At 39.4% G+C, this 14,990-nt stretch overlaps 1 protein-coding gene across 50 annotated transcripts in view; it reads right to left on the bottom strand.

The window, feature by feature from the left end:
* The window catches only part of NT5C2 (5'-nucleotidase, cytosolic II), a 178,681-nt gene that overhangs the window by 37,286 nt on the left and 126,405 nt on the right, over positions 1-14,990 (bottom strand). For 37 of the 50 annotated variants that reach the window (XR_016221953.1, XR_016221951.1, XR_016221952.1 and 34 more), the window contains one exon: positions 1,718-1,791. Coding sequence is in view for 17 of the 50 variants with exons in the window: in XM_070057279.2 (XP_069913380.1) it covers positions 1,718-1,791 (74 nt within the window). In the remaining 33 variants the exon portion in view is untranslated. Of the gene's footprint in view, positions 1-1,717; positions 1,792-9,841; positions 10,098-14,990 lie in introns of those variants that run through there. The other 13 variants (XM_070057286.2, XM_070057290.2, XM_070057288.2 and 10 more) reach the window with 9 other exon arrangements.

Below are 14,990 nucleotides of genomic sequence, written 5' to 3'. Positions count from 1 at the left end.
TAATAACAGTATCTATCTCATAGGGATTTGTAAATGTTATAACAGATGTGAAAGAGAAAATATATGTACTAAATGAGATCATCTATGGAAAGCATTTAGAGAAGGGTCTGGCATATAATAAACACTTAATAAATATTAATAGTTTCTATTATATATGATATATATGAAGTATATTAGCATCTAGACAAAGAGAAAACATTGACTTTTAAGTGGCCATTTCCAAAAATAGCAAATAAAAGAAAAAAAAATCTTAAGGTATCATTAAAAAGGTTCAGTTATTTTTTAATGAGTCCATTTTTTTTCATCATTCTGTAGGAAAAGATAATTATCTTAATGCTCAGTAACAACAAGTGCCAAATACATTAAAAATTCTCAATAAATACTTACTGGAGTGAATTATTTCAGTGTCATGAGACTGTCTTAATAACCAAGGAAAAACAGGCTGTCAACTTTCTAACTCCATTTATTTCTGTTTCTGCTTTGGATAATATCTCTTTTAATTCCAAATTATATTGTCATTCCTTTTCCTAGATTGCCAGAATTCTTGAAAGAAGAATGCAGAATTTTCTCCCCATTTGAAAAGCAAGATCTACATTAAGAAAGTACAGTGCTTTCCCCTACTTTCAGACAAGTACTCAAATGTCATTATCTAATTAGGAAAATATGAAAATCAAAATGCTGTAAAAACAATTTTAGGGCAATAGAAAAATAAATGATAGAATATGTAAGAAAAAGAAAAATTTTAATCAAGGCTTGTCTGTGTATATTTTAAATAATTATTTGTTAAAATAGCATGGCCACATCTAGGTGGTAAGTACCTGCATGTGTCCATTTTTTTTTTTTAGATTTAGATTATTCATTTATATTTGTAGCTTAACGTGAACACCAAATTGAAATCTAACTGGAGATGAAAGTTGGTTTTCCAATACTATTATATAAATGGCTCCTAAAGATAGGTGAATATTTATACATTTTAAGGTGTTTATGTATCTAATGCCAAATCTTTCAGAAACAATTTCTGAAAATTATTTTCTGAGTGTCACTTACACTCCACATATGTGAAAACACAATGCACATGTACTCAATTTGATCTCTTATCCCTGCTATTTCTTAAACTAAATGATATCTGCACCAAACTGCAAATATTCCACTTAATTTCTGAAGAACTGCTATAACTACTGACTAATTAATTGATTGTTTTAATCAGCTAAGTCAGGAAGGGATAAACAGTGCAGCACTAGTGTTTGGGGCTATGTAATACTGAACAAAGTTAATAGCTCTAGTTTTCAAAAAGCCTTTACAATAATTTCTATTTCAATTTGTGTTAAAATTAACATATTAAAATTTTAAGGGATAAAAGTTTACCTTGTGGCAGAATGAGAAATATAAAATTTCACCCTGAAGAACAGCTGAATAGAATAAAATCCAAAAATGTTCAGATAAACACTTTAATGAGTTTTATCATATTGTTTCTTACAATGGTCTCTAAAATAAAATAACCTATTGGTACTTGTTTTCCACTTATCTGTACAAACCCATGAACCAAATCTCAAAGATATCTGATAATTTTAACATTCATAAATCTCAATGAAAGCAGCCTGACACTAAGAGCTTCTGGCTGCCAAACACATCATTAAGTCAACTTTTTACTACCGTAGGCCCACAGAGTCATATACCCAAAGCGGCAGTTCTTCAGCAATCAGAAATTGCTACTCACCAGCAAGGGTGTAATCCATATCAAAACCGAAACACTTTATTTTTTCCATGGCTAAACTTCGATTCACAAACACCCTATGGAAAGAGTAAAAAGTGGCATCTCAATTAATGCTGAAAAACAAATTCTGAAGTTTAATAGTCATTTGGCTATTATTCCAGATCTTCTCATTCATTTATTTTTCCAAATTCTTAATTTTAATTGCAGATAATTAAGGTATACAATATGATACGCTGATATATTTAATATACAAAGTGAAGTGATTACTACAGTGAAGCAAATTAACATATTCAACAAGCCATTTACTTACTTTTTAAGAGTACCAAAAATCTACTCTCTTGGCAAATTATCAGTATAAAACATTATCAACTACTATCGTCTCACTGCATGTTAGATTTCTTAGATTAGATTAACTCATCCTACTTACCCACAACTATCTACCCTTTGATCTTCATCTTTCTATTCCACTTCCAACTACAGTTTTACTATTTCTATGCACTCAATTTTTTTTTAAGACTCCACATTTAAATGAAACCATGCAATGTTTTTCTTTCCGTCTCTGACTTATTTTACTCACTCAGCATAGTGTCCTCTAGGTTCATCCATGTTGTTGGAATTAGTAGGATCTCCTTCTAAGGATTAATAACATCTCTCTGTGTTTGTACACCTTATTATTTCTTTATCCATGCTTCCATGATGGACACTTTGGTTGTTTCCTTATCTTGGCTATTGTGAATAGTGTTGCAATAAATGTGGGAGTGCCAACATCTTTACAAAGTGGTAATTTCGTTTCCTTTGGGTATATACCCAGAAGAGAGATTGTGGAGTCATATGGCAATTGAACTTTAAATTTCTCTAGGAACCTTGTTACCATTTTCTTAAGTAGCTATACCAATTCACATTCCCAACAACAGTGTTCAAGGATTTCTTTGTTCCACTTGCTAATATTTGCCAATTTCTTATCTTTTGGGGGAGGGCAGCCATTCTAACAGATGTGAGCTGGTATTTCATTGTGGTGTTGATTTACATTTCCCTGATGATTAGTGATATCAAGCATAACCTACATACATAACATTTGTATGTCTTCTTTGCAGAAAGGTCTATTCAGGGTTTTTGCTCAGTTTTTAATTGCACCTTTTCTTAGATTGAGTTGTTGAGTTCCTTATATATTTTGGATATTAACTCCTAATCAGATACATGGTTCTTTATTTTTGTTTTCCCTATGTTTTTGGTGTCCTAACCAAAAAAGTCATCACCAAAACCAAGTTAAGGAGGTTTTCTCATTTTCTTCCAGATATTCACATTTAAATATCAATATTAAGACTCACAATAAAAACTGTTCAAGATCTTCTTACACTATAAGTGAAATCAGGTATTACATGAAAATATACAGATAAGCTTATTGTGTCCTGGCATTAACAATGCCATTGTGTACTCAAGATTTCAGGAAACAGGCATATTTTCTGAAAATCTGACTTACTTTTGAGATTTTATAACTTATTCACTTTTTCATTTATAGCTTATTTAAAGCCTACCCAGAAGTTACTGAGTGCTTACAGTATGCCAGATACTATGATCTGGCACTAAACAAAGACCATTCAACCTCACAAACTTACATATTTTAAAAAATATTTTATTTATTTATTTATTTATTTGAAAGGTAGGGTTACACACAGAAAGGGAGATACAGAGAGAAAAATCTTCCATCTGCTAGTTCACTCCCAGATGGCTGCAATGGCTAGAGCTGAGCTGATCTGAAGTCAGGAGCCAGGAACCGACCCATGTGGGTGAAGGGGCCCAAGCACATGGACCATCTTCCACTGCTTTCTGAGGCCACAGCAGAGAGCTGGATTGGAAGTGGAGCAGCTGGGACTTGAACAAGTGCCCATGTGGGATGCCAGTGCAACAGGTGGAGGCTTAGCCTACTATGCCAGCCCCAAAACTTACAGCTTCACTTACCATCTAGGGGCTGGTGCTGTGGCATAGCGGGTAACTGACACCTGCAGCACCCGCATCCCATGTGGGAGCTGGTACGTGTCCGGGCTGTTGCAGTTCCGGTCCGGCTCTCTGCTGTGGCCTGTGAAGGCAGTACAAGATGGCCCAAGTATTTAGGCCCCTGCACCTGCATGGGAGACCCGGAGGAGGGTTCTGGCTCCCGGCTCCTGGCTTGGGATCAGCACAGCTCTGGCTGTGGTGGCCAATTGGGGAGTGAACCAGCAGATGGAAGACCTCTCTCTCTCTGCCTCTCCTTCTCTGTGTAACTCTGCCTTTCAAATAAATAAATAAATCTTTAAAAAAAAAAAAAAAAAAGAAACGTACTATCTTTACCCTTGGTGAACCCAGCTTATCAAAAGAAAGATTTATAAGAAAATAATTACAATTCAATAAATGCTATAAAATAATGTGAAGAAAAAAATACCAGTTGTTCACAGAGATTGGAAAGAAATATCAGAGCTGAATATTAAACAATCTGTAGAAGTTTTCCAGTAAGATAAACCAAAAAAGAAAATACAGACAAAACAACTGAAAAAGGAAAAGGTTTACAGTGGACTACAAATCACTTATTGCGGTTGAAGCTGAGGAGTTTGCTTTGGCTTTGCAAAAGGTTTTCTGGAGGAGCAGAGATGGTGAAGGTGCATAAAAAAGCTATGAAGCTAAAAAGCTAGGAGAAGGGAGCAGCAGTATAGTGACTGACACACTACTTAGGATGCCCACATCCCATATCAGGAGTCCCTGGGTTCGATTCTCAGCTCTGCTTCCAGCATGGCTTCCTGCTAATTCATATCCCAAGAGAAACCAGGTGAGGGTTCAAGGGCTTGGTTCCCTATCACTAACATGGGAAATCCAGATTGGATTCCTGGCTTCTAGCTTTGGCCTAGCCCAGACCTGCCTGTTGCAGGCATTTATGAAGTGAACCAGAAGATAGAAAACCTTCACCCCCGCCCCCACCTTTGTGTTTGTGTGTGTACGTGTGTGTGTCTATGTCTTTCAAATAAATACGTAATTTTAAAAAGGTTAGCAGGAGTCAAAATCATGAAAACTTTGTATATCACATTAGGGATTTCATATGTTATCCTATATGCAAGAACAACTTACCAGATTCTGGAGAAACAATGTAATTAGATCTATATTTCAGAAAGATCACAATGAAGGCACAGTTTGGAAAATTAAATATCTAAGAGTAGGATAGATCATGACCATGATGGTCTTTTGGGGATGTTTTAATCATTTTGAAGATAAAGATACCTAGGGCCAACACTGTGGTGCACTGGATTATAGCTGCCACCTGTGAAGTAGGCATCTCATATGGGCGCTGGTTCTAGTACCAGCTGTCCCACTTCTGATCCAATTCCTGCTAATGTACTTGGGAAAGCAGTAGAAGACAGTCCAAGTGCTTGGGCCGTTGCCACCCATGTGGGAGACCTTGATGGCATTCCAGGCTTCCAGCACTGGAATGACCCAGCCTCAGCTATCACAGTCACTTACGGAGTATCCTGGGGATGGATGATCGATCGATCCCTCCCTCCCTCCCTCTGTAACTCTATCTTTCAAATGATTAAATAAATCTTAAAAAAGAAGAAAAAGAAAGGAAGGAAGGAAGGGAGGGAGGGAGGGAGGGAGGGAGGGAGAAGAGAAAGAGAGAAGAGAGAAGAGAGAAGAGAAAGAGAGAAGAGAGAAAAGAAAGAGAAAGAGAGAAAGAGAGAAAGAGAGAAAGAGAGAAAGAGAAAGAGAAAGAGAAAGAGAGAAAGAGAAAGAGAAAGAGAAAGAGAAAGAGAAAGAGAAAGAGAAAGAGAAAGAGAAAGAGAAAGAGAAAGAGAAAGAGAAAGAGAAAGAGAGAAAGACCCTTTCCACCTGATCTCCAGATCTGGATGGCTAGGGCCAGCACTATGGCACAGGGGGGTAAGTTGCTGCTTGTTGCCAGCATCCTGTGAGTGCCGATTTGAGTCCTAGATGCTCCACTTCCAATCCAGCTCCCTGCTAACATTCCTGTGAAAGCAGCAGATGATGGCCCAAGTACTTGGATCCCTGCCACACACAGGGGAGACTCAGATGGATTTGTGGACTCCTGACTTTGGCCTGGCTCTGCCCCAGCCACTGTGGTCATTTGGGGAGAGATTCAGCAGATAGAAGTGCACGTGCACGCGTGCTGTCAGTTTGCTTTTCAAACAAATAAATACACTTGGCTGGCTTATTTGCTTATCATCACAACTCTTTGCCTTCATTTCATAAGTAACTGTAAAAAATGAGAACGTTGTAAATCAGTGAATCTCAAATTTTGGTGTACACCTAAATCACTCTTATCTAGATAATCTGTTAAACAAATAGACCTGGGCTGGCCTCCACCGTCCGTGATCCAGAATTCTAGATCAAGTAACTCCAAAGAGGAGTAACTATACCACAAGGTTCACAAGACCCCACTGGGACACGACAAAGTATCATCTCTTCTACTAATATTTACTTCATCATTTTAAAATGTCTGATTAGTCTATGTTTTATATATAAATAAGGCAACAGTATAGGCAATTTATAAATAAGCATATACAGGACTGAACATTTCTTTTTAAAATATCTATTCATTTTCATTTTATTTGAAAGGGAAAGGGAGACAGAGAGAGAAGATAGAGAAGAGAGAAAAGAGCTTTCCATCCACTGGTTCGCTCCCTCAAATGGCTGCAATAGCCAGGGCTGGGCCAGGCTGAAGCCAGGAGCCCAGAACTCCATCTGGGTATCCCATACGTGTGGCAGGGACCCAAGTACGTGAGTGCATTAGCAGAAGCAGAGGAGCCTGGAACTCAAATCCAGGTACTCTGATATGGGGTACCAACCTGTGACAACCAAATGCCTGCCCCAAATGTTCCTTTCTTTTGTTTTCTTTTTTTTTTTTTTAACTAATGGAACTGAGAAAACAAAGGAGTTGAGAAACCACTGATCTAGGTAATATCTTAAAACAAAACAAAACAAAACAAAAACTCTTTACCAACTCACGTATTTGCTGTTTTAAATGTTAAAACCTTCCGTGTCTCCTCTTTCCACTGTGGAATGCTCTTTGCACCCTTTCCCGCCATGCAGTGGTGCTGGACACACTTCACCTACTCTCAGACGAACCTTCCCAATTGTAGGTACTGTTTACGGTTTTTCTTTTCTCTCTAGTTTATGGGCAATTCTTTGGCCCATTCATGCTGGGCATTTTTCTGTGTGAGGCAGCCCACACTTTCACATGAATGTATATTTATTCCCTGGCTGCTAACTGAATCCTGTACCTATCTGCTCACACAACACTGTGTACACAACTTCCCCTCTCATCTCAGAATGCACACACATATGGGGCCGGCACTGTGGAGTAGCAAGTAAAGCTGCCTCCTGCAGTGCCTACATCCCATATGGGCACCGGTTCAAGTCCCGGCTGCTCCACTTCTGATCCAGCTCTCTGCTATGGCTGGGAAAGCAGTGGAAGATGGTCCATGTGCTCAGGCCCCTGTACCCATGTGGGAGACCCAGAGGAAGCTCCTGGCTCCTGGCTTCAGATTGGCACAGCTCTGGCCTTTGCGGCCAGTTGGGTAGTGAGCCAGCAGATGGAGGACCTCTATCTCTCTCTCTCTCTCTCTGCCTCTTACCTCTCTCTGTGTAACTCTGACTTTCAAATAAAACAAATAAATCTTTTAAAAAAAATGAGGATAATACAAGTGAATTTAAAATTAAAAAATGTACACACACCTGAATACAACTTTTAAATGAAGATAACTTCTCAAATATTTGTTTAAAATAGTTTAACAGAGGGCTTAAAATCAATAGGCCACTGTTATCATCCCTAGTTCTCTAAAAAATATCAAAATCACTGCATATCTCGTAGGCATAACTGCCAGGCACACTGGATTAGCTCTACTGTGAGAGAGGTGTTATGAAAAAGTTACATTTTCTTTCCCTAAATCTAGTCTCCTGGAAAAATCAGTATTTATTTTATCTTGGGTTGACAGCAATGGAAGGGGAAAAAGAGTAGTGAATAACTGAAAGGTACTAGGAATCAAAGGATAAATGATACTTACCCAAACATACTTTTTAAAAAACTATACATCTCAACCCCAAAGTATCACCATTATCCTTCTATCACTTCATCAAACTTCACCTTGTTTTTACTGTTAAGAACTTGTACTTTATTACCAACTTTTCCCAGTGATATAAATCCTTTTGAAAGCACAACAGAAGTGAAAGATATAAAAGAATTGTCAGTTTTAACTCTAGAAACTAAATGTTACTACTGAAGCTCAAGTTTTTCAAACAGATTTGTAATTCAGGCCAGGGGGACAACTGGATCCCCGATAAGAGCTAACAGCTGACATGCCTAAAATATTTTCTGGAAATACAAGATGGACTGAAGAAGATTCTTCTTCCTTGTGATAAAATCTAGGAGAGATATGATATGGTAGAACCACATAATAAGTGAAATAGCTTTGATTCTGACAGAATAAAGATGCCAGATGGTTTCAGGCACAGCTAAAGTCACAGGGAAGAAGAGCCCTTGTAATGTCACCAATCAGTGCTAAAGGTAGAAAGAAACTATTAACAGTTTCTTTTCTGGCCAGAAAGAGATTAACCCTGTATTTAAATCTATAAAGTTATACTTATGTTTTAAAAATCATAAAGTATCATATTAAATTCTGAAAATGACATATTTCAGGAACATGAAAATCTATGTTTGCCAAAATAATCACTGTTAAATATTTATCAAATTGTACTTCTCTTTGCCTTGACCAGTCACATTACCTATTCCATTAACATATTTATTGAATGTCTAGTACAAAGCAGACACTATCTTGTGACATATCATGCAAGCTATCCTTTAGGGAGTAGTCTTGAGCTAGGAAAGGCATTTTTACGTATCTAAATTTAGAAAGTAAGATGTTTTCTTATGAAGATCGTCCACTAAATATCTCTATCTTTTCATTTTCATTCAAAATAAGTACTCTATTCCACAGAAGCAGTTCCTAAAATTTAAAAAAAAAGAAACATTTATATTATGCTGTTTATGAGACAAAAGAAAAACTTCACATATATCCTCATCTCTCCTTTTCCTTCCCTACCTTAGGCTACAAAACATGCAGGAGGGGCAATATGGAATTAAATATAATTAGTTGTGTAAGCATAAGCAAGGCTATAATGACAAAGTGAAACAGCTGAATTATAGCTTGTGTATATACTTGTGTAATTATACTTGTGTAAGCCAAGTATAGTTATTTGGCTGCATATTTGTATGCTAATGCTTACAAAGATAATAAACACCCAAATGCTGAAAGTAAGCACTGACTTCAGAATGCAGTCAGACTTAAGCTTCAAATATCAGTCTCTAGGACACAGTTTTCTAAAGAAACTAATCTCTTGGCCTCAGATTAATGACTATTCTTCTCTGAGGTTATAACAAAACAAATGTTAAGTCCTATGTAAATTGAAAGGAACTTTATCATCTAAAAGACTGGCTTACTGCCCCATCACCTATTTCAAAACACAAAGATTATCTACTTGGGGAATCCAAAAATGTCACTGGTCCCAGGACCTTGACTGTAACTTCACCAATGCCAGTTTACTGTGACACTTTTCTAAATTATTAACTAGTGGAACATACTCCACCTCCATGTTCAAGAGTCTGAACAGATCCATGAAATCAACTTTCCAAAGCTTACTTTAAAAAAGCACAAACTTAAACCACCCTAGCAAGCATGAACAAACCAAGCATCCAACCTTAGAATGCAATTAGCCAGAAATTTCTACATGCAAAGTTATTTGCAAGTGGCAGATCTGAGCAATAACAAGAGAAAAAAATCTCTAGGAGACAGACAAGAACACTATGAAGCCAGAAACAGACTCCATACAAAGACAATTGGAACAACTTTTATTATCATATCTCACTGCAGGAAGGCATGAAATTTGAAGAAATTCTATTAAATAAAGCAAACCACAAAAAAAAAAAAACCATTAAAATAGCATGCTTTAAGAAAGGGGCTTTGAAAAAAAAGAATAGGAATCTAATATTCTCAAACTTAACATGAGCATGCAATTTACTGAATTTGAAATTCTGTAAATAAAAACTTTAATATTTTTTGAGATTTAACTCATAATTCAAGCAACATTTACCTCATCTGTCACTGGCTGCCGTTTTGCAAATTGTGAAACTATTATGAGGCAACTAGTTCTTGAAGTCACATAACAAAATTCTTCTTTGAGTTCCTAGAATATTGTTGTGTGTGACTGTAATCTAACTTCAAAAAGACTGTTCAGTCCGTACTAGGCCCCTCAATAGCATGTATCTTCTGAGACAGTGTTGGAGAAAACACCTCTGTGTCTAATTTAACTTGTCATTGGATATCACTGTTGCTCCATACAAATCCATTTGGCATAGAATTTCTTTGGCAACGATGAACATTATCTGTAACTCCTCCCCTTGCTTAGGAGTCACAATTTCCTGGCCAAGCGCCCAAAAACAGTTACTGCAACAACAAATGAGACTAAGGATTCATGTGTAAAATCTTCTTGGGCCCCTGTTTTAGTTATGAAGTTTGTCTAATTACAGATTCAAAGTTTGCTAACAATTAAGAAAAGGTAAATAAATTATGAGAAGGTAAATAAATTATGAACCAAAAGAAACACATCTGTATAAACATATTTTTACTTAATAAAAAAAAGTTAGAGTGAGGAATTGTGTTGAATTCATAATTTAGTACCTTTCTCCTCAAACAAGGTTCTATTTCTGCTATTGGCACTCACATTTTCCCACTCAAGTTTCCATCCACATTCCAATCATCTCAAGTGCCTTCATGTAAATTTCCAAATATTTCTGGAATCCAGATCTTCCATTCAATTCACATTGCTAACAACTCCAGGTCCTCATTATTCTCTAGGAATCCTCCACCAACTGCTCTATCCTCATACCAATGTTAAATTAATTGCTTTGAAATAGTAGCTATTAAAAATGTGGCACTCAGGGGCTGGCATCACGATACAGCAAGTAAAGCTATCGCTCGCAATGTCCACATCTCATATGGGCACCAGTTTGTGTCCCAGGTGCTCCACTTCCAATCCAGCTCCCTGCTAATGTCCTGGGAAAATCAGCAGAAGATGCCCCAAGTGTTTGGGCCTCTGCCACCCAAGTGGGAGACCTAGATGAAGCTCCTGGTTCCAGTATGGCCCAGCCTTGGCTGTTGCAGCCATCTGGGGAGTAAAACAGTGGATAGAAGATCTGTGTTTCTCTCCCCTACCTCTCTCTTTAGATTTGACTTTCAAATAAATAAATCTTACAAAAAAGTATGGCCCACACACTAATACTGGCCTATGAAAATTTGCAACTAATCTACGACATGATACATATAGAGACTGCAATTATTTGGAAACTTTTCTAGCAATTTGACAGAGAAATTCTGTTTGTTAAACATAATAATAAATGCATAGGGTCATTTTTCTGGTAATTCATATTTAATGATATTTTATAAACAAATGAAACAAATTTTTTAAAAACTGGTCCTCCATCATAGCTTGAGTAGTACTGTCCTAACACCCAGTTCCAATCATACCACTCTCCTACTAACAGCCCTTAGTCACTGTTCCCTACCTACCCATCTAATTACAAACTCTTGGATCCAGAAGGAATTTAAAAATGTTACATTCATCATTTTGCCAAAATCTGTTCAGCCTTACATTGCACCACTTCATGCACCCTTTGCTCTAATAAACAAAACTACTAGCTTTATCCTAATTGGGCCCTGAGGCTTTGTTTATGCTATTCCCTATACCTGAAGTGTCCATCTCTGTTCTCTTTCATTATTCAAGACTCTGCATCTAGAGTGGGTTCTTCAAGAAAAGATGCTAGCCATGCCATGGAGCTACGCGGCAGTAATGTCTCTCAACCTCAGATTACTTTTCCACCTCACTAGAGAGATTTAATCAACAACTAAATTCTATAAAGGGGTGACCCAAGTGAGAAGTTAATCCTTTGCTACTTACGTATTTTGTCATATACCTAAAATATACATGTAGTTTCCTTATTCTTTACTGGATTATAAACATTGAGACCAAGACATACAGCTTTCTGAACACCTACCATACGGTCTTGTAAACTGCAAACACATTATTTAACTGAATTAACAATTAAACTAGGAGCTTAATAGCAGTGATTGCCACAGGCTGTGGGGAGGAGGAAACAGGGACGTTTCAATTAAAATGGGTAAAGAGTCTTTTGAAGCCGGCGCCGTGGCTCAATAGGCTAATCCTCCACCTTGCGGCGCCGGCACACCGGGTTCTAGTCCCGGTTGGGGCGCCGGATTCTGTCCCGGTTGCCCCTCTTCCAGGCCAGCTCTCTGCTATGGCCAGGGAGTGCAGTGGAGGATGGCCCAGGTGCTTGGGCCCTGCACCCCATGGGAGACCAGGAAAAAAGCACCTGGCTCCTGGCTCCTGCCAGGATCAGCGCGGTGCGCCGGCTGCAGCGGCGGCCATTGGAGGGTGAACCAACGGCAAAGGAAGACCTTTCTCTCTGTCTCTCTCTCTCACTGTCCACTCTGCCTGTCAAAAAAAAAAAAAAAAAAAAAAAGAGTCTTTTGTAAGAGTAATGAAAATGCTCTAAAATGAGTGGCAGTGTTTGCACAACCCTGAGAATATAGTAAAGCCACTGAACTGCATACTTAAAAATGTAAATTGACTCTCTTTCTCTCCGTCTCCTGATCTCTGTCTCTTACACTCTCCTCCTCCCTCTTTTCCTTCTTTGCCCCTTCCCTCCAGTCTGTCGGGTTTTCCCCAATAAACTCTTTCCCTTACTCCGGTGTTCGGTGTGTTTTGTGGTGGCCTTAAATTGGTGCCGTGACTCAGATATAGACTCCCCCAGTGACTTTGCTCTCCCTTCGGGGATCTCTGAGTTGCCCTGGGGTTCAGGATTTCTGCCAGTCACAAAACACACCAAAACACATCCCCGGAACTCCTTCCACACCACTGAACACTCCATGATCTCCATCCACACACTGGCCTTCTTTATCACTTTTGTGAGCATTTGGGAAAATGGAAAGAGATCTCATATGTTCAAGCTTTTTCTATCTTTGATCTAAACCTTCTATGCGTACTTCCTGCTTTCCGGCCCAGGTCCTATTGGCCCCCAAAGTTTCCACTAGAGGTCAAGGGCCTGAGCCCAAACCTCTACCTTCTACGTCCATGGCTCCAACTCTTCACTATCTCGGCTCTCTGTACCTCCCCCTCCCACCCAGTAATTCTGACTTTATCTTAGAACCAGGCCTGGTCCAAAGTCTACTCTCCCTGTCTTATCAATGATCCTCCCACAAGTTTGGGAATGGCCATCTCCATGCTTTCACTCTCCAACCCTTGTCCTCCAAAGGGTCTTTTGCCCCTCCCTCTCTTGTTCCAGTTTTACCCTAAGAATTAAATTTTTTAAATGTAAATTAAATTGTATGTGAATTATATCTCCATTATTGAAAAAACAACAGGAAGACCTGTCTGCCATTATGTCTCCATCCTCCAGGAAAAAGTACAATTGCTGGGGGTGGGTGCTACATCACAGTGGGCTGGGCTATCTCTTGGGGTACCCATATTCCAAACTGGAGTGCTGGTTTAAATCCTGCCTGCTCTACTTCTGATCCAGCTTCCTGTTGGTGCATCCTAAAAGGCAGCAGAGGATGGCTGAAGTGCTTGGGCACCTGCTGCCTTTATAGAAGAACCAAATGGACTTCCAGGCTCCTGGCTTTGGCCTATCCTGGCCATGACTATTGTGGGTTTATGTGGAATGAACCAGTAGATGGGGGATCTGCTTTTCTGTCTGCTTGTTTCTGCTTTTCCAGTAGATGAAAATAAATGAACATTAAAAAATACAATTGGGGCCAGTGCTGTAGCATAGAAGGTTAAGCTTAAACCTGCAGTGCCAGCATCCCATGCGGGCACTGGTTCAAGTCCCAGCTGCTCCACTTCCTATCCAGCTCCCTACTAATGCATCTGGGAAAGCATCAGAAGAGGGTCCAAGTGCTTGGGCCGCTGCACCTGTGTGAACACCAGGAAGAAGCTTCTTGGTCCTGGTTTCAGCCTGGAACAGCCCCAGCCTTGTAGCCATTTAGGGAGTGAACCAGTGGATAGAAGATCAATTTCTCTCCGCCTTTTAAATAAATTCTTTAAAAACAAACAAAAAAAACCCACACAATTGGTGACCTAAAAATATAGGTAAGAAATTTATAAAATGAATTCTTAAAAATTATCATAGATTGTATATAGATACTACTGTATACTGTATACAAATACCAACAGTTTTGGCACAGATACTAGAAATTTTGAAAAATATTATAATCGGGCCGGCGCCACGGCTCACTAGGCTAATCCTCCGCCTAGCGGCGCTGGCACACCAGGTTCTAGTCCCGGTTGGGGCGCCGGATTCTGTCCCGGTTGCCCCTCTTCCAGGCCAGCTCTCTGCTGTGGCCAGGGAGTGCAGTGGAGGATGGCCCAGGTGCTTGGGCCCTGCTCCCCATGGGAGACCAGGAAAAGCACCTGGCTCCTGGCTCCTGCCATCGGATCAGCGTAGTGCGCCGGCCACGGCGGCCATTGGAGGGTGAACCAACGGCAAAGGAAGACCTTTCTCTCTGTCTCTCTCTCTCACTGTCCACTCTGCCTGTCAAAAAATTAAAAAAAAAAAAAAAAGAAAGAAAAATATTATAATCATTTTTATTATTATAAGATTTATTTATTTATTTGAAAGGCAGAGTAACAGAGAGGCAGAGGCAGAGAGAAAAAGAAAAGGGAGTCTTCCACCCACTGGTTCACTCTCCAGACAGCCACAACAGCTGGAGCTGCGCTGATCTGAAGTCAGGAGCCAGAGGCTTCCTTCGGGCCTCTCTCCAGGTGCAGGGGCCCAAGCACTTGGGCCACCTTCTACTGCTTTTCAAGGCCACAGCAGAAAGCTGGATCAGAAGTGGAGCAGCTGGGACTCTAACGGGCGCCCATATGGGATGCCGGCACTGCAGGCAGTGGCTCTACCCACTTATCCCACAGTGCTGAGCCCCTAGTAGAATAACCTTACTTTCATAAATTCCAGCCAATAACATCTTACTAATTTTGTTCTATTATTTTCTCTTTGGGCATGTGTTTGACCTAGTGACTAAAATGCACTTAGGAAGCCCACATCTCATTCCAGTTTCCTGGGTTTGAGTCTTGGCTCCATCCATAATTCCAGCTTCCTGCTAATACACACCTTGGGAAGCAACAGACAACAGAACAAGTAGATGGGCACTTACTATCTATGTGCGAG

This window comes from Oryctolagus cuniculus, chromosome 15 (assembly GCF_051225735.1).
Source record: "Oryctolagus cuniculus isolate XC-2025 breed Fujian yellow rabbit chromosome 15, ASM5122573v1, whole genome shotgun sequence".
NCBI classification, from domain to species: domain Eukaryota; kingdom Metazoa; phylum Chordata; class Mammalia; order Lagomorpha; family Leporidae; genus Oryctolagus; species Oryctolagus cuniculus.
This window is presented reverse-complemented; position numbering and strand designations above follow the sequence as displayed.